Source organism: Watersipora subatra, chromosome 6, assembly GCF_963576615.1.
Source record: "Watersipora subatra chromosome 6, tzWatSuba1.1, whole genome shotgun sequence".
In the NCBI taxonomy this organism is placed as follows: Eukaryota; Metazoa; Bryozoa; class Gymnolaemata; order Cheilostomatida; family Watersiporidae; genus Watersipora; species Watersipora subatra.
The window spans coordinates 34,069,524-34,091,151 of record NC_088713.1 but is presented as its reverse complement, the minus strand read 5'-3'; the positions used below and the strand labels follow the sequence as shown (position 1 = coordinate 34,091,151).

General features: G+C 35.8%; 1 protein-coding gene across 2 annotated transcripts in view; it reads right to left on the bottom strand.

Moving 5' to 3' along the window:
- Positions 1 to 21,628, bottom strand: part of LOC137398949 (calcium load-activated calcium channel-like) — a 61,200-nt gene that overhangs the window by 35,575 nt on the left and 3,997 nt on the right. For both annotated transcript variants that reach the window (XM_068085114.1, XM_068085113.1), the window contains exons 2-5: positions 11,422 to 11,499; positions 5,857 to 5,913; positions 4,334 to 4,448; positions 3,815 to 3,959 (exon numbers count right to left, since the gene is read on the bottom strand). In XM_068085114.1, the coding sequence (XP_067941215.1) occupies positions 3,815 to 3,959; positions 4,334 to 4,448; positions 5,857 to 5,913; positions 11,422 to 11,499 (395 nt within the window). The remainder of the gene's footprint in view (positions 1 to 3,814; positions 3,960 to 4,333; positions 4,449 to 5,856; positions 5,914 to 11,421; positions 11,500 to 21,628) is intronic.

Below are 21,628 nucleotides of genomic sequence, written 5' to 3'. Positions count from 1 at the left end.
GGTGAATTTCCTTCGCTAATTAAAAGCACTTTAATTAATTACAGGCACTCTCTTATCTTTATTTATTAGTAAAGATCTTGCCAAGTAAAGGCTGGCAAATCTCTTTACAATACGTATGTAAAGTTCAAACAAAGTTCAAACAAATAATTCGAAAGTTAATCGAGTTACGAACAACGTACATGCGTTCGTATGTACCGTTGTTCGTAACTCGAATGTTCGTAAGTAGGGAACCGTCTGTACGACAATGGTGTTGCTACTTATAAATACGACAATGATGTTGCTACCTATAAATACGACAATGGTGTTGCTACATATAAATACGACAATGGTGTTGCTACTTATAAATACGACAATGGTGTTGCTACTTATAAATACGACAATGATGTTGCTACTTATAAATACGACAATGATGTTGCTACTTATAAATACGACAATGGTGTTGCTACTTATAAATACGACAATGATGTTGCTACTTATAAATACGACAATGATGTTGCTACTTATAAATACGACAATGATGTTGCTACTTATAAATACGACAATGGTGTGGCTACTTATAAATACGACAATGGTGTTGTTACTTATAAATACGACAATGGTGTTGCTACTTATAAATACGACAATGGTGTTGCTACTTATAAATACGACAATGATGTTGCTACTTATAAATACGACAATGGTGTTGCTACTTATAAATACGACAATGGTGTTGCTACTTATAAATACCACAATGTTGTTGCTACTTATAAATACCACAATGATGTTGCTACTTATAAATATGACAATGGTGTTGCTACTTATAAATACGACAATGGTGTTGCTACTTATAAATACGACAATGATGTTGCTACTTATAAATACGACAATGATGTTGCTACTTATAAATACGACAATGGTGTTGCTACTTATAAATACGACAATGATGTTGCTACTTATAAATACGACAATGATGTTGCTACTTATAAATACGACAATGATGTTGCTACTTATAAATACGACAATGGTGTTGCTACTTATAAATACGACAATGGTGTTGCTACTTATAAATACCACAATGTTGTTGCTACTTATAAATACCACAATGATGTTGCTACTTATAAATATGACAATGGTGTTGCTACTTATAAATACGACAATGGTGTTGCTACTTATAAATACGACAATGATGTTGCTACTTATAAATACGACAATGATGTTGCTACTTATAAATACGACAATGGTGTTGCTACTTATAAATACGACAATGATGTTGCTACTTATAAATACGACAATGATGTTGCTACTTATAAATACGACAATGGTGTTGTTACTTATAAATACGACAATGGTGTTGCTACTTATAAATACGACAATGGTGTTGCTACTTATAAATACGACAATGATGTTGCTACTTATAAATACGACAATGGTGTTGCTACTTATAAATACGACAATGGTGTTGCTACTTATAAATACCACAATGTTGTTGCCACTTATAAATATGACAATGGTGTTGCTACTTATAAATATGACAATGATGTTGGTACTTATAAATACGACAATGGTGTTGCTACTTATAAATACGACAATGATGTTGCTACTTATAAATACGACAATGATGTTGCTACTTATAAATACGACAATGATGTTGCTACATATAAATACGACAATGGTGTTGCTACTTATAAATACCACAATGGTGTTGCTACTTATAAAACTACCCAGAGTTTAAAGATAAATCCATAATTCTAAATGCTAGAGGGCAAAATCACCGACCATCAAACATAGAGCTAATATTACAAAGTACATTTGAAAGTAATGGGAAGATAATTGATAACATAAAACACTTAAGTTAATCACTAATCACACATAATCACTTGTTACTTTGTGAGCATAGGTGGTAAATTAAAATAATTAAAAACCAATTTTTCATTGTAATATCTCATTTAGGCGGTCTTGTTTGAGATGTGAATGGATTAATTTGTATGTAGTTTGAGTATTCTATTTGAGATACCAGTGAATTGACATGGGAACTAAGTCACAGAAGACATGAAGAGCGCATGTCAAGGTATATGTAAGAGATACAAATGAATTGACATGGGAACTAAGTCACAGAAGACATGAAGAGCGCATGTCAAGGTATATGTAGGAGATACCAGTGAATTGACATGGGAACTAAGTCACAGAAGACATGAAGAGCGCATGTCAAGCTATATGTAGGAGATAGTAGCGAGTATCAGGGCTAACCTAAAGAGGTCACAGGAGCCTCTTTTGCTAAAGAACATCGTTCATCGTTACTTACTGGATGTGATTGTATGAGAATTTAACCACAGAATATTTATGAACACTTATCCAGGTAAGAAGGTGGCAGCAATGTCACTGCAGCAAATAATATAAATTCAAGTAATGCCCCGGCCTTTCTTGAGTCATATAAATATAGGAAATAAAAATGAGAGACTATGAGCGAGACTATGAGAGAGATGAGAATATGGTTATAACAGTTACACTAGCAACTACTGTTAAAGACAGCCTCAGTTACCTATTTACCAAAGATGACATATTAATGAGTTATTTTCTCTTATTACTACAGATAGAGCTGTAGGATATCGTAGGTATGTAGGTATATTACAGGTATTGAGACACGGAGACAGTAGATATATCAGACACAAACAGATATCTAGGACGTAGAGAGGCTTGTACAAAGATGTAAATGAAAAGATTTGAGGTGAAAATTAAAGCCAAAATAGATGTACACGCACGGTCCGCACACGCACGGTACACACACACACGGTACACACACGCACGGTACACACACACACATGGTCCGCCCACGCACGGTGCACACAATGTGTAATTGCCTTCAGCATATATTAAGGAGTTTGTAACGAGTCAGACAAACTACAGTTTCTTATTATCACTTGTAACAATATTACTTACCATGTATATATATTTTTATAAACATATATTATGATATATTATTACATACAGTATATATTTATTACATCAATATAGCATGGGATGAGCGCAAAATTGTTGTAACTTCAAATATAGAACATGAGGGAACATTAATGCCTATATGGAGCAGATCACAGACCAAATTGAATTCACATGTATACTCACTATATTTTTCTAAATGTACTGCTCTCTTATTGTCATATAAATAAATTTTTCTCATTTTAGATTCGGGTATCAATTTAAAACCAACACAGAAAGAATCATATTATACATATGACAGAACCTTGCATGGCAGCCTCATGACCCTCTCAACCAATGAGAGAACCTTGCATGGCAGCCTCATGACCTTCTCAACCAATGAGAGAACCTTGCATGGCAGCCTCATGACCCTCTCAACCAATGACAGAACCCTGCATGGCAGCCTCATGACCCTCTCAACCAATGAGAGAACCTTGCATGGCAGCCTCATGACCCTCTCCACCAATGACAGAACCTTGCATGGCAGCCTCATGACCCTCTCAACTAATGAGAGACAAGCAGTAAACCACTGACAGCCAATATGGCAGCAATTCCTTGTATTAGTTGTGTCCTTATAACATTGTGACTATCGACCACGCCTACAGGCCTCCCACTATGTTGTGCTAAAAGTCCTCACCTGTCCCTCGACACTATGCCATTTGTCCTCACCTATCCCTCTGACACTATGCCATATGTCCCCACCTGTCCCTAGACACTATGCCATATGTCCCCACCTGTCCCTTGACACTATGCCATATGTCCCCACCTGTCCCTTGACACTATGCCATATGTCCCCACCTGTCCCTTGACACTATGCCATATGTCCCCACCTGTCCCTTGATGTTATGTCTTATGTCCTTACCTGCCGGATGCTCATGGTGCAGAGAATGTATAGAAATATAAAGGAACAGTCAGTATAATCTGAGCCTGAGAGGTTCCTGTGACTGATGCCTTGGAACCACGAGATCGGTTCAAAGGGAAGCTTGGCAACCACCCGACCATCAAATCTAGATGAGAAGACAGCATGAAGCTACATAACTATTTAAATCTGTTAGACAATTGGTTATAGCGGTGCCCAGACAAACATGCCAGTGTTTCCGTAACACTGCTACATCCTGCACGTTTGGGTTTTCCATTTTCTGAAAATGTGCCCTAGAGAAATCTTCACAGATTACAATTAATAGCTCAAAAACTAACATTTATTTTTATAGCTTTTGAGCTATCTGTGAAGGTTTCTCCAATAATAAAACAGCATTCATTTTTGTTTTGATTTTCGAAAACGAGCAGTGTTAAGCGCTCATGCCTTTTGAGAACAAACAAATGAGTAGATGATCGTAATGTTGCTGGTATAAGAGGTATAAAAGATAACAAATACACTCACATAGAGTTAAACACACTCAAGAGAGCCATAAAGACAAAGCTAATAGCAAACATGGACTTCATTTTGGTCATATTCAGGTCTCTGCTGTCATTCTTCAGTCTTTCCTCCTGCCGCTCTGGAAAGAAACAAATAGACAATTCCATGAATACTGCAAATATGAAGAATGCATCACAAAAACTAAAACGGCAATGTGAATTGGTAAGTTAATTAACGGTTTGAAGCGCGAGACATATTTTTTACATTAAATCACAGTTGATATTTTAAAAAGATAAAAAAAAAGAAACATTTTTCCTTAGGCATGGTGGTAACTAAACTTGAAATGTTGCAAGACGTAAATGTAATTTGTTGTTCTCAATTTGATATTTAGAGCAAGATTTTATCAAGTAGAGTGGGTGTTTGGATTACTTTCAGTCACCTGAAGAGCTATAGGACAGCGAGACTCTAGCAGAAGAGATAACGTGTAGCTGAACAAGTAGATAACTACTTATAGCTTAAACAAGGAGTTGGCTGAATATTGGCTGAATACAAACAAGGAGTTCAACCATTGGCTAAATACAAACAACAAGTTCAACCATTGGCTAAATACAAACAACAAGTTCAACCATTGGCTAAATACAAACAATGAGTTCTACGATTGGCTAAATACAAACAAGGAGTTCAACCATTGGCTAAATACAAACAAGTTCAACCATTGGCTAAATACAAACAAGTTCAATCATTGGCTAAATACAAACAAGGAGTTCACTCATTGGCTAAATACAAACAAGGAGTTCAACCATTGGCTAAATACAAACAAGTTCAACCATTGGCTAAATACAAACAATGAGTTCTACGATTGGCTAAATACAAACAAGGAGTTCAACCATTGGCTAAATACAAACAAGTTCAACCATTGGCTAAATACAAACAAGGAGTTCAACCATTGGCTAAATACAAACAAGTTCAACCATTGGCTAAATACAAAAAACAAGTTCAAATATTTACTGACTTACACAACCACCATAATAAATGATATATATATATAATAAATGTGCCCGAGTGTAATCTCAAATACATATTTTATTACTTCGTTAAATAAATAAGGATATAATTGGTGATCAGATACAATAAAGTTAGTCTGATATTTTCTGTCCAAAATTCATGTTGAACTATCTTGATAGTCTGGCTGAATTGTTATACTCATAGACATAGACTCCTACTGGCTACCATGGCTAGAAACCATGGCTAGAAACCATGGCTAGAAACCATGGCTAGAAACCATGGTAAGAAACCATGGTAAGAAACCATGGCTAGAAACCATGGCTAGAAACCATGGCTAGAAACCATGGCTAGAAACTAGCGCAGAACTTCGGTCACATGTTCAAATATAGTTTAAACAGAAGCCATAGTTACCATAGTTACTATGGTTGCCATAGTTACCATGGTGAACAAGGACTACTGATGATATATATACATGTATATATATATAATATGTAAAGCAGCTTAAGACACCTACATGTAGGTACCCACCAAAGTAAACTCACCCAGCTTCTTCTTTGCATTTTTATCACTCTCATTAATGCTTGCCTTCTGTTTCTCAACTACAAGAGGACAGCAAGCGGAGCCAGCTAAATACTTCATTTCATATACTGTGCCTACTGTGCCTACTGTGTCACTGTCACCCTACTGTGTCACTGTCACCCTACTGTGTCACTGTCACCCTACTGTGTCACTGTCACCCTACTGTGTCACTGTCACCCTACTGTGTCACTGTCACATAGCTAGCCTAGAACATGTCCGTCTTGTAGCAGGCTACAGTTGATCTATCACTGCGTTTCCAACCTGCGAAGAGGTACGGACGGAGTTGCTTCCACTCTGAACCAAAAAAAGTAAAATCGGAATGCATTCGACACCATTTAGCTTTTTGTTTTAGCTTCAGATTTAGCATTTAGCTAAATTTGTGTGAAAACATTCGGCTGTGAGTGTACTTCGATATCATAGATACGTTGAGTGCTGAAGGATGCGAATCGATAATACTCAACTACATGTAAGTTCTCCCCAGAGGCCAAATTATTCAGCACACTAGCAAGCGAGTCTCTGCTATGAAGTTTGGAAGTTTGAAGTTACTTCCATTTCAAATCATAAAAACTGTAAAACCAAATGCTTTATTAAACTTGTGCGAAGACATTCACTGTGAGAGTACTATTTGACATCATAAAAACAAACGCTCACTGCTGATGGATCGGTATCCATAATACTAGAAATTCCACTGTCATACAGCCCACGACCAAAGTGATATTGGAAAAAGAAAGGGTACTGATGGTTGAGAAATGCAATATTAGCAGTCAAATAGGATAACTGCAATGGTAGCTGTAATGTACTGGGTGTGGGTGTTATTATATACAACAAATAGCAATAATGAAAGGAAAAGATTATATATTTATATCTCTCCTGCAAAAAGAGAATGCAATATTGGCCAATATTAGAAGTAAAATGCACTGATATTATTAGAATAACCAAAATTATTTATATAGTAATATAAAACAAAAGCACTATTTTTTTACATTTCAAAACGGCAAAGCTAACAATATCACGAAGTTGTGATATTTATATAGATTTTTAGAAAATCTGAACTACGTAGTCATCCAAACTTATAATTAATTATTGTAATAATCTCATAAGAAACGTTAAAAAAATATCGTCATTTGCTTTACTGACACTGCGTTGGACATCAGTTAGAATGCGAAAGTATTCAAATATGTCGGCAAATGACATTGAAAATGAAAAAAATACAAATCGGCAAGAATGAAACGATTTCTGTACTCCTATGTTAATTGCCGAAACCTTCGGCAATTCGACAATGCTACAGACTGGTGAAAAGTGCACGTTTTTTTGGTGAAACGCGCAAGGCTTTATCGTTCTATTCTCTGTCGCCCGGCGTTTCAATTTCCGGTCTTAACTTTTATTAATCCAAGCTTTTCAAGCGTTCTGTGGCGACTTTCGTCCAAAAAAGTCTGTCTATTTGTGTAGAATCCGATCAGATGGGTTAGTTTTAGGAATTTGCGGTAACCTTTCAAAGGCTTGGTAACATATTTAAATAGGTTTATATGCGTTTTGTATCATTATTATACTTAAACGACTTTACTGAAAAATAGTTAAATTTGTTGATAGGATTTCGTTGCAAGGGTTTGGTGACGGCCGTTAACAGATAATTTTTCGGGAGTTGTGTGCACATGTGCATTTACCATAATTCTCCCAATCAATTGTTTCACTCTTGTTTGGTCGTGGGACTAGACTAAGCTCTCCACAATGGAGGAAAAATTTCAGCACACAACCACGCGGGTCTCTGCTATGAAAATGTTCTACTGCTGTTCACTACTGTTTCTGCTTGACCTTCCGCCTTTATATTAACATTTACATGCTAAGGATGGGTTGCCTGTTTGATGGCGGAATAATCACTTTTAAATATCTGGTAATTGACTATGCATGAATTGAAAAGTGACCATGACATGAAAGAGAAGTTTCATTTTGAAGGATGCATTATGAATCTTGCAAAGATCTTCATAGAGCAACTCCAAATCATTGAAGCGGTAGGGTCCAAACTTATCGGCAGCGGGCCACTCCAAACCCATTTAAAGCATGGAAACACAGTGTATAACTTCTATCTCTTACAGACAAACACGAGACGGTGTCAAGTATTCTGAATGCTGTTCAAGTTTTACGCTAGAAACTTTGACTATTTTCAGCTGACCTTAGAAGTGCCATGGCCGATTAGGAAGAGGTCAACTAGAGAGCAATAACACCGAGCTTGCTAGATATCAAGGCACCTACCGTAAAATCTGTAACTGAACGCCATCTCTATTTGAAATCCACCTCTATTATAATTCCACCTCTATTTGAATGCCACTATGGGAGAAGGGTTGAAAAATAGAGCGCCAATTTGACATTCTTTAATCTTTACGAACCCAAGTGATTAGTAAGTGATCAGTAGAAAAGTCTCCTCAAACTCATAATAATAATGAATGGTTTACACCATAGATATAGTAAACCCTATACTATATAGGTTTACTATAGGGTTTACTATATCTACGGTTTACACCAATAACAATTAATTCTCTCGTTGTCCAACTCTAAGACTTCTTGTATTTTTTCGTTAAAACTTTGAAAGGAACACTATAAAATTAGTAATTGAAAAAGGCTAATAATAGTCGCTTGGTTAACTCATTCTTGATACTTTGAAGTATATAAAAAATGGTTTACATTTACAATGGTATACGAATGACTAGTTTTAGGCAAAAAGTCGTCCTTAACGCTCATGCGACTAAAGTTTATCATTACATTTATTTGTGTCAAATGGAACGCGCAAGTTTTGCTCTGCTAAAAAAATTGTTTAGACGTTAATTTACAGTGAAGCAGTGCTGAAGAAGAGTTGACATCAGAAGGTTAATTTACACTAGTGAAGCAGTGCTGAAGAAGAGTTGACATCAGAAGTTAATTTACACTAGTGAAGCAGTGCTGAAGAAGAGTTGACATCAGAAGTTAATTTACAGTGAAGCAGTGCTGAAGAAGAGTTGACATCAGACGTTAATTTACACTAGTGAAGCAGTGCTGAAGAAGAGTTGACATCAGAAGTTAATTTACACTAGTGAAGCAGTGCTGAAGAAGAGTTGACATCAGAAGGTTAATTTACAGTGAAGCAGTGCTGAAGAAGAGTTGACATCAGACGTTAATTTACAGTGAAGCAGTGCTGAAGAAGAGTTGACATCAGAAGGTTAATTTACACTAGTGAAGCAGTGCTGAAGAAGAGTTGACATCAGAAGTTAATTTACAGTGAAGCAGTGCTGAAAAAGAGTTGACATCAGAAGGTTAATTTACACTAGTGAAGCAGTGCTGAAGAAGAGTTGACATCAGACGTTAATTTACACTAGTGAAGCAGTGCTGAAGAAGAGTTGACATCAGAAGTTAATTTACAGTGAAGCAGTGCTGAAGAAGAGTTGACATCAGAAGTTAATTTACAGTGAAGCAGTGCTGAAGAAGAGTTGACATCAGAAGTTAATTTACAGTGAAGCAGTGCTGAAGAAGAGTTGACATCAGAAGGTTAATTTACACTAGTGAAGCAGTGCTGAAGAAGAGTTGACATCAGAAGTTAATTTACAGTGAAGCAGTGCTGAAGAAGAGTTGACATCAGAAGTTAATTTACAGTGAAGCAGTGCTGAAGAAGAGTTGACATCAGAAGTTAATTTACAGTGAAGCAGTGCTGAAGAAGAGTTGACATCAGACGTTAATTTACACTAGTGAAGCAGTGCTGAAGAAGAGTTGACATCAGAAGTTAATTTACAGTGAAGCAGTGCTGAAGAAGAGTTGACATCAGACGTTAATTTACACTAGTGAAGCAGTGCTGAAGAAGAGTTGACATCAGAAGGTTAATTTACACTAGTGAAGCAGTGCTGAAGAAGAGTTGACATCAGAAGTTAATTTACAGTGAAGCAGTGCTGAAGAAGAGTTGACATCAGAAGTTAATTTACAGTGAAGCAGTGCTGAAAAAGAGTTGACATCAGAAGTTAATTTACACTAGGGAAGCAGTGCTGAAGAAGAGTTGACATCAGAAGGTTAATTTACACTAGTGAAGCAGTGCTGAAGAAGAGTGGACATCAGAAGTTAATTTACAGTGAAGCAGTGCTGAAGAAGAGTTGACATCAGAAGTTAATTTACACTAGTGAAGCAGTGCTGAAGAAGAGTTGACATCAGAAGATATTGTGAAAAGTATTGAACAATCAGAGGATGTTCATTACATGGAAAGCAACAGTCAGAACGCAACTGGCCAAGCAAACGATGCAAACATTTTTGCTTCGAAAATGTTAATTTTTGTTTCTGCATGTATGGTTTGTTTATTTCACTTGTTCATAAATATATATTTGTAGCATTTGATAGATTGTTATATTACTTATAAATTTCCAGATTTATAGCACATTGCTTGATAGCATCATTGCAGTCTGGTCTTACAATCTGATCTCGTAACTCCTCTTATATTGAACATAAAAAGATAGTTTTTGCAAACATATCAATGAGTGCAATGAGCTTTTATTCAATATTGTTAAATATAGTTAATAAATAAAAATACATGTATGTCTTCAAATTTGCAACTAAATAAAAATGGAAAGTTCTAACAAATTGCAAAGAAAGACACAGGCTATAGATATTAACTGATAGATATACTTCACGGCTTCCCAATGCGTATTTATTCAGAGATCTTTGACAAGTTGGAGGTAGGTTATCAGATTTATTGCATCAAAAGGGTTAATGTCGCTCCAGCGGAAGGCAAAATATAGCCCTTTCATTTCGCTATAAATTCGCTTTTTTTGTAAAAGGGCTACATTTATCTACCTAAAAATCTGATGAGCAATTTAAAAATACAACGCTTCTTCTATTTGAACGTCACCTTCAATTGACCGACACTATAGCAAAAGGTTGAAAAATAGAGCGCCATGGCGTTCAACGAAAGGTTTTACGGTGTATTCTATATTTCTGACACTGTTAACATCTTTAGCAATGATCCAACATACAAAGGGATAGTATATCAGTAGCGTGTATTGGGATTATCCAACATACAAAAGGATAGTATATCAGTAGCGTGCGTTGGGATTAACCAACATACAAAGGGATAGTATATCAGTAGCGTGTATTGGGATTATCCAACATACAAAAGGATAGTATATCAGTAGCGTGTATTGGGATTAACCAACATACAAAGGGATAGTATATCAGTAGCGTGTATTGGGATTAACCAACATACAAAAGGATAGTATATCAGTAGCGTGTACTGGGATTATCCAACATACAAAAGGATAGTATATCAGTAGCGTGTACTGGGATTATCCAACATACAAAAGGATAGTATATCAGTAGCGTGTATTGGGATTATCCAACATACAAAAGGATAGTATATCAGTAGCCTGTATTGGGATTATCCAACATACAAAAGGATAGTATATCAGTAGCGTGTACTGGGATTAACCAACATACAAAGGGATAGTATATCAGTAGCATGTACTGGGATTAACCAACATACAAAGGGATAGTATATCAGTAGTTATGAAGTAGAGCCAAACCTTTCTTAGTTTGTTTTTCCACTTCATTCTTTAATCTCTGATAGTTCTCTGTTCGGTAGACGAGCAGCCATGTTAAACCTACAAGTAGTCCCAAACACTGAGAAGACAACAAGAGTTATCTATCACCAGCAAGCGACACGCTTGATTAGTGCTAAATCTACACATAAAACTAACTTGTTCTGCGAATTTCTCTTACTGTTCCCTCTTTCCACTTGTCGCTAATGTGGCGTAAAGTATTCTATCTCATATCTCAAACATTCTTATAAAAATGCATGGTTTTTTATTTGATTCATTCTAAAGCTCAAAAAACAATTATAAGATTTGTAGTAACCACATATAAAATTCCAGAATCATGCAAAAGACTAAAGTAACCAAGAAGGCTCAGTTTGGAGGTAAAGGTATTGATAGGAATATGTGGAGAAACTTACACTAACTCTAATTTGCTAATAAATGTACCACGTTGAATATTTCCTGCAAAGAACAGACACCAACAAGTGTATGCTAATGGTGATAGTATGCACCAGGGATCGCTAAACATATTATGGAAATGTTTACTTTTCCATATCCATTTCCATAAACATAAATATTTCCATAATTTTATGGAAATGGATATGGAAATTTTATTTTAGAAATATGGAAATGTTATGGAAATGGAAATAATATGGAAATGAATTATGGAAATGTTATGGAAATGGAAAAAATATGGAAATGAATTATGGAAATGTTATGGAAATGGAAATAATATGGAAATAAATTATGGAAATGTTATGGAAATGGAAAAAACTATGGAAATGAATTATGGAAATGTTATGAAAATGGAAATAATATGGAAATAAATTATGGAAATGTTATGGAAATGGAAAAAAATATGGAAATAAATTATGGAAATGGAAATAATATGGAAATGAATTATGGAAATATTATGGAAATGGAAATAATATGGAAATAAATTATGGAAAGGGTATGGAAATGGAAATAATATGGAAATTATGGAAATGAATTATGGAAATTTTATGGAAATGGAAATAATATAGAATTGAATTATGGAAATTGTAACATACACGTAATCCAAGATATAAACAGAGGGGAGTTATATTGTATAGACTAGGCTACATGAATAGACAATGGTAATACACAAACAGCTAACATCAGTGGTATTACAGAAACTATTAAAGGGGTCTGGAATAAACTAACGCAAATTGTCTCTTGCTCGGCTACATGTATAGACAATGGTAACACACAAACCCAGCTAACATCCGTGGTATTACAGAAACTAATAAAGTGGTCTGGGAGAAATTAACTCAAACTGTCTCTGGACTTGGCTACATGTACGGACAATGGTAACACAAACCCAGCTAACATCAGTGGTATTACAGAAACTATTAAGGAAGTCTGAAAGAAACTCTCAAAACATCTCAAATCGTCTCTGGCTTAGTTATAGGCAATGGTAGCATACAGTTTTGATGTTGCCTGGACCCTAAATAAAGTATATTAGCAAGCAAATATCATATTCATATTATGTATAAATTAATCACATATTCGGTAAGAGTTGACGATTGCACACACACACACGCTCATTTGACACGCAAGCGCGACACATACATACACACCAGGAATCGCTAAACATATTATGGAAATGTTTACTTTTCCATTTCCATAAACATAAATATTTCCATAATTTTTATGGAAATGGATATGGAAATTTTATTTTAGAAATATGGAAATGTTATGGAAATGGAAAAAATATGGAAATGAATTATGGAAATGTTATGGAAATGGAAAAAATATGGAAATGAATTATGGAAATGGAAAAAATATGGAAATGAATTATAGAAATGTTATGGAAATAATATGGAAAGGAATTATGGAAATATTATGGAAATGGAAATAATATGGAAATAAATTATGGAAATGTTATGGAAATGGAAATAATATGAAAATGAATTATGGAAATGTTATGGAAATGGAAAAAAACTATGGAAATGAATTATGGAAATGGAAATAATATGGAAATAGATTATGGAAATGTTATGGAAATGGAAATAATATGGAAATAAATTATGGAAATGTTATGGAAATGGAAATCATATGGAAATGAATTATGGAAATGTTATGGAAATGGAAATAATATGGAAATAGATTATGGAAATGTTATGGAAATGGAAATAATATGAAAATGAATTATGGAAATGTTATGGAAATGGAAATTGTGACAAACACGTAATCCCTGGTATGCACATGTATGGCTGCCAGCTCAACTACCGATGGCTGAGCTGGCCATCTAAATAGAAAGACATTAATAGTACGTGATTAGATGTGTCATAGATGGCTTAGATGTGTCATATTGTGCTGGAGTCAGCTGCATAGATATAGTAAACCCTAGATATGCGAATAATCAAAACAAGTGAGGCCTATAATTAGCATGACGCACCGTCATGGTGATGTGCAAAGCGAATCAGCTGATCTACCCTAGGACACTTATGTATTCGCGGCATCTAACTTTCGCGTTTTCGCGGCAACAGCCTTTCGCGAAAATTTCATGAGCGAAACTAAACTATCACAACGAACGAGCGAAAATAAATGGCTTTCTTCATTGATATTCACTATAAAATCGTCATATTAGAAATGCAGGCAATTTTCGTATGTGATTGGCTCATTGGGCAAGTTTTGCTAAACTCATAGCTAATACACCGACTGAGCAGCTTGGCAAAACAAATTAAGATAAGTTTTTTTGGAAAAGCCTAGACAAATGAAGAAGATGATGATATTAGTTTTGCCATTGAATTTGTAACTGATGAGGATGACAGTCTGGTAGGGAAAGTCATAAAATTGAATAATAATTATTGTGGTGGTGAATTTTATTACCAACCAAAAGCAATAACAACCCGGGGCCATGGCCACCGCCATGCTATAAATACTTGAATTCTAATATTGGTACAACATCAGTCACTGCAGCAGTGACCTTGACGTCATTGATAGTCCAGGAGACAAACTGCAGCAAGCGATCAAATTGCATTATTGATCTCGCCTACACATTTCTACTTGCGGTTCGCAAATACAAACTACCGTACTTTTCGGACGATTAGCCGCAACTTTTTTCTGATGATTTGAGCTAGGCGGCTTATAGGTAGGCCTACAGGGTGCGGCTAATCACTGTGGCTTATTCTGTGGCTTTTTCTTTCACCGCTAGGGCGCACTAACGGGAATCTCCAATTAGTACACTTCTAGCTGTGAAAGAAAATACAAAACAATGCCTCACGGTACTGTCCCGTTAGGCACTAAGTTAAAAAGCGTCGGATAATACGAAACTGTGCCGTTCTGCACTGTTCCGTTTTAAATGGCTTAGTTGCTGCCACGTTAAAAAGCAATCCTTAGTTCTGCGGCCTATAGTAAGGTGCAGCTTATGTATTGTTTTATTATCGTTTTTGGAAAATAAAGCACATGCAGCTTATATAGAGGTGCGGTTCCAAACAGTACGGTAGTCCCAAATTGAAAAATATTTCGTACCAGTGAACTGGACCTGAGGAATCTAATGTTTGTTCCACTGCATTTATTTTCACATCACTATATTTTCGCACTCATCAGAGCTGCGAAATTATGTTCCAGCGAAATTTTACTCTGTATGCTACTCACGAAACTAAATACTAGCGAAATATAAGTGTCCTAGGGTATTAACTCCTATTGACTTAGCACTAAAAACTGCTCAATTTTTCTATAGTTTGTGCATCTGAGACTGCATATTTTATTGAAAATATGTAAAACTTATGTGCAGTAATACTTCAACTTACAAGTGCCCTAACGTACGAGAAACTTGAGGTACGAGCCAGCTTTTAAGCAAGTTTTAGCACTAAAATACGAGCCATGTTTGAGATACGAGCACATGAGACAGTTGCCAAGTATGTCGGAGGTGTTTTATGAGAACAGCATCAATCTGTATTTTCAACTGCTCAGATTATACTTTTGTACCATGTTTTTGTGCGCGATTTTCAGTGTAGAATTATGTGAATTAACAGTACCGTGCGTAGACCGAAAGTTTGCCAGTAAAAGGATAGATAATGCAAAGAAAAAGCGAATGATAACAATTGATATTAAATGGAAAATTATTGAACAATATGCAAAAGATGTATGCGTGATTGAGCTTGCTCAACAATATGACAGAAATACATCCACAATTATCAAACACAGGGATTATATTCAAGGCATTTAGTCTGCAAAAGGACTAACCAAAGTTTCTAAACGATGCAGCGATCTTCACGACCACTGATGGAGAGACTGCTCAGGTTTTGGATAAAAGACAAACAATTGGCCGGTGACTGCGTAACTGAAACGATGCTACGTAAAATGGCCGGTGCTATCTATCATAACTATAAAAAATAGACATTCGGACAAGTTGCCTAGCGGTCGTGCATTAACCCTTGGTGACAACACCTGTGTTCATCCTGATCGCAACACGTTGAAAGGGCGACAAAAGCAAACATCCTTAGATAGGTTTCTCTTAAAACGGCCAGCTGGTTGTGAGAGCGAAACAAAAGAAAAATTAGCAAACCAGCGAGAAACTTAAAACTATGAACGCCGAAGAAACTTTAATTACGTTAAGTTAAAGATTAAAGTTTGCTTTTAGGTTTGCTTTTAAGTTTGTCTTTTACGACTTGGATAAAATCTAAATTTATCAAAGTCAACTGTTGTAATGAAGGATAACTTATCTCTCCCTCTCTGGCAAATGCTAGCGTTAGCCGCTATTTTATGTATTCAATTTTACATTTTAATTAATCACATTTCCTTGCATTATTTTTATTTGTTGTTTTTTGAAAGCATGTGGTAAGTTAGGACAATAACCAACATGTTCTTTCTGTTACAATACATTGTTTTGAGTGTTTTATATGCATTTTCAGAGTATGAAAACCTATCAGTATGTATTTAATTGTTCTATATATAAATAAATTGCACCAACATGCGAGTAAATTGACATACTAGCTCAGTCTCTGAACGAATTAAGCTCGTAAGTCGAAGTATGACTGTAATGACTTTGGATGAGAAAGGCAAGAATCTTACACACACGATAATGAATAATACCAATGATTTAGAAGCTTCTATATTATTGATAATACAAAGAGTGACCAAATAGAAATTAAACTAATAACAAACTAATGAATCAAATGAGGTTTAGAAGCAGTTACGCTGGACCACTGTATTAAACACCCATTAGACATGACTGAAGATAACTAGACGAGATAGTTTTTGTCTAAGGTTGGTTGAACTAGATTCCTGCTTTGAAGTGGCATAGTGTTTTCTGATTTTAGTATAGGGATTTACTATAGTTTTGAGTAGACGGTTGGCATGCACTGTACATGTAAAACCTTGATGGAGGTTATGTAAGAAGACATATATGTTACTGTCTGTGCTGTTACTTGTTTAAAAGCTCTCTGTGTGATACCACAGCTCTCCATGTGTGAACGTAGGCACTTTTCTGCAGCAATTCATATTCGGCCTATCAATCTGGTGACCAATCCTCCTCTGTTTTTAACTGAGATTAGGGTTATGTCATCACTATTTCTACTTCCCCCTATTTCGACACCGGTCAAGAACTTGATACGCTCATCACATTTGAGTTAGAAAATAATCCTCATCACCGAACTCCTCATCTTCACCTTCCTCAGCTTTTGTCTCTTCTTTCTTTTTCTTTCTAGCCAGAGAATGTAGCAGGAGTTGGCCAGTTTTTTCAGCCCTGCTCACATCCAGATCAATACAGTTAACATTGGGACATGTTGTGATATCTGCTTTTATGAACAGTGCTCGAAGTGCAGATCTAAAGCACTGCACATCCGGATTATTGTTATAGCCACCCTTAGATCGTATTGTGGAAAACAGAATCTCAATGAGATCCTGGTTGATCTTAAAGGTTAGGAAGTAGTTAATGTAAGGGTAGTTGCTGAAAAGATATTGAGCAATGTCATGTACAGATTTGGCTGCTGACTCAAAACCAATGACGAAATGATGATGATTTTCCTATTATTTTCCACTAGCAGCTTTCAGCTTGGTGTCTTTAATCGGCATAGATAGCTTATGATATTGTTGAGAACTTCTTGTTTTGAGTTGAAGTTCTGTTTTGTTATGGGCAATTCAGGATATACCTGGGGTGTTGTGGTCTCTTCTGATGACATTTCACTAAGAATTTGGTCTTATTGTTATGTTTATGGCTTAAAAACTAGCATGCCAAGCGTGCTTCCGCTACTAAACTTATTGCTCAATTGAAGGCTTTGATGCTGTGATGCACATCACTACGACGTAACGTCGTGAAAACAACAGCCAATTATAGGCCTCACTTTTGCTCCATTGTATTGACAGCTATTCGCCAATCTAGGGTTTACTATATCTATGGTCAGCTGACTCATAGCCAAGCTAGCTCAATAGACGACACGACAGAAGGGCTAGTCAGATGATGCGCGAAATAGGCAACGAGTGATTCAACATTAACTAGAGGGTTGGGCCGAGCGAGACCTACTATATAAAGGGCCAAGATTCACCATCGAAGAGAGAACTTAGGTTTCATTTTGTACCTTTCTTGTATTTCGCCATATAATTACATACAAATATATTCATTGAATTTCAACTACAAGTTATTCCCTTGTGTATTGATGTGGTTGAGTAATGGATCAAGCTGACGTCCTTTACAATGTTTTTTGTATTTATAAATTCGTCTGCTTCGATTTGAAGATATCTTATGATACCCTACAGGATGATATTATTCGAAGGGTTTAAAAATTGCATGCGCGCCATTGTCCATGCATCACAATTTTTCATAAATTTATTCAAGGCTGTCACAATTTCTTCATAATTCAGCATGGCACCACACATTTGAATGGTCCGTCACAGTCAAAGGCCAACTGTAAGAGCATCTTTTGAGTGGCCCGTCACTCAAAAGATGCTCTTATAGTTTTTCACTGTGAAATCCCTTCTAACAACTTCTAATACTGAAGTTGATGACATTGACAATGATTTAGACATGGTAGGTATATGATTTTATTTATAGATACATCTACATATACATGTAGAATAGAAAAGTCAAATAAAAAGTTAAACACATGCTATACGCATGTGAAAGTTTTTCCCTCTATCGCTAGCTTCATGACCAGATTAATTTATCTACGTATGAGTTCCACCATGAATAAAATAGTCTTTGAAAATGCATGAAAATATTAATCTGCAAAATATAACTCCATGAATAGTATTGGGTAGGGTATATGAATATTAAAAAGATAATTGTTTTTCTAGTTATACTTACAAAACCATTCAGATTCTAAATGTGAACGAACCGCGCTACTTGTGACGTACGAGGCATGACTCCTGCGATTACCAATGATCTAAAGAAGTTCAATGAGATTTACAACTAGCAGCAGGGATTAGCAGCAAGGCTGACTGGTGTTAAGCTGACTAAACTGAATAGGATCATAGTATCAGTTTTAAAAGAACACTTCAGAAACCAGAAGACAACTTATTATTAACCATCAGTTACTGATAATTAATAAGAAGTCTTCTTGCGTCAGAAGTGTTCTAGAACTGATGGCTAATAAGAAGTTGTCTTCTCGTGTCTGAAGTCAGACAATCAATCTTGTCGGATGAGCCGAGAATAAACTGAGTGCTAGGGAGTTCCAAATATAGTAAGTTCTCATTTGAACCGGAATAGAAACAGTTTTCATGACTCTATGACATTTTAGTTTGTCCTTCAGTTCCAGAAAAAGTGCCACATCTGCAATTCTATTGTCGAAAAAAGGTGAATAAATCGTAAAAGATTTAAAATTAGGATAAATTAACTTATTAAAATACTAATATTAAGAGTGGAGCTTAATTGGAGAGTTGGAAGTCTATATTTCCTAGAATGTGGGATGTTTGATATGGCAGTTATTAAACTGAAATAAATATAAGAAAATAAACAGAGCCTAATCGAGAGGTAAGAGGGACCAAGGAAAACCAGAGAAAAATACAATTGAAAAGAAAGCTGCAGACTTTTGTGGCAGCATAGGTGAATACAGCTTTAACATTACTGTGACATGCGAAATAAAAAGCAACACAGTGCCATATGAATCACTCGGAGAAGAGTTTGAGAGCCACTTTGCCAAAAGAAAGAATATTGTAGTGGCAAAAGGCAGCCTCTAAGTTCAGAGAAACAAATGATTAGATAGATGATAACCCACAAAGTATCTTTTAAAGCTGATGGAAAAGCTGATTACAGATAAATTATAAAAATTATTTGGCTTATTCCAACCTAAGGAAAATGAAAACCAGATGAAAAGTTTATACACTTGAAGGAGCCAAAACCAATTTGTGAGAACACTCGATACGACTGAAGATCCCAGACCCTTTACTGATTACTTTCATAACCCCCTCCAGTAATTAAACAAGTTTTTTCATAAACAGATGAATAAAATATTGAGGGGATAAACATGTTTGCGTAATGGACAGCACGTTGGATGTATATAAAATGAGCAAAATAGCATGATGAGAAGTATGCAGAAATACAATCAATCAGAAATTTCAGCACCGATGACCTTGAAAAATGAAAACATACAAACCTTTGCTGTAGCAGAAGTCCAATCTTTAAGCTATGGTTTGAATAGGAAGAGAATCATGATAGGTCTAGCGAAGGAAAACCCCATAACAGGGACACAAAACCCTTCAAGCCAAAACATCTTAAGTCTTTGGCTATGGTTAACAACTTCAGCAGATTTAATGACCTAAATGAAGCAATAATAGAAAGAGGCGCAAAAAGACAACTATAGCAGCGAGACAAAAGAAAATGAAAGATGAGTGAGGGTTTTTGTGTTTAGAGACTTCTATGAACAAGAGAGGTTATGGAAGAAAGCCAGTGGTGCAAGCAGAGGTTTAGACTTCACGGAAATAGAACGATAAGAACGAGAAGGCTTCTTAACCTATATGCGAGCATAGGTGGGACAAAGGACACAGGTTAAAGAATCAATCTTGAAGAAGGCAGACTGTGAGGGCAAAAAGTACTCAACAATTGCAAACAATTGGAGAGGGTCTAATAAAGTAAGCTGTCTATCCTACACATTCTAGCAGCTTACGACAACTTATAAAATTCAAGGAGGAAGAATGAAAGCATGAGGAAATGGATGGCACTTTTTTGCCATAATGTAGCACTTGTAGCTGGCTTTCAGGTCTTAAAGATGTGATTGCGTCAAACTTTTGTTGAGTCTGACACAAAGTATTGATCTTTTGCTATCAGTTGATGTTGTTTCAAGCAATGTCATTGTCAAGAGATTTAAAGTTTATAATCGACAAAAATTTATCGCGGTAAAAATGCTCAGAAAAATAAAGATGTGCCAAGACTTGCTCAAAATGATGTATAAAGTGAAACAACCCGACCCTATCTCTTGTATTCACATCGGCTATTGCGATAAAAGTCTAATCTTACGCGGCTTATTGGCATATATTTTATTTTGTATTTGCTCATGATTGTTACGACAAAATTTTAAATCTTGCAACAGACACATTATAAATGTCTCAAATGCCTCAAATAAGTGAAGTTGAAAAATTTGTCATATTAGTTTCCTCTAAATGCTGTGTAAACATTTGAGTACCGACTACGATTCTGCCGGTCTACGGTAATTACGTCGTCAAGTTAACTTATTTCATCGCGGCCTTTGTATCAGCGAAGTTTTCAGTTGCTACCCACACCGAAAACTAGTCACTAGATAAAATAAGCAAGTCGCATCTTTGAAAAGAATATGCTTGATTACATGGCGAAACCTAACTGCATTCCTGAAGTCATGTACATGTATATCGTTATCAACGTTATCTAGTCATTATTAGTATCAATTTGTATAAAAAAATTTAATGGTCACACTTGATTAGTTGATTCAAGTACTAAACAAATGGTTTCATGAGTTGACCAAAATAGTGAACGCAAAACTTACCCGGCTTAGATCAAGAGTTAGTTTTGCTAGTTTAGCGGTAAGACAAGGGTTTGATCTGGTTAAATCTCATGGCAGTTGCGTGAAGTGTCTAGGAAAACATGCTAATCAATCATGCCGAGCGAAAGAATGTCCAAATTGTAACATGATAAATCACCATATATTATTATTCCAAAAATCTAAAAACAAAGGGAGGCAAGGGGGAAATGTCACAAACAACTAATCAAATAAACGTTGATGAACGTTTGCGTGCTGTCCTGGTGAAGTGCTTTTAGAGA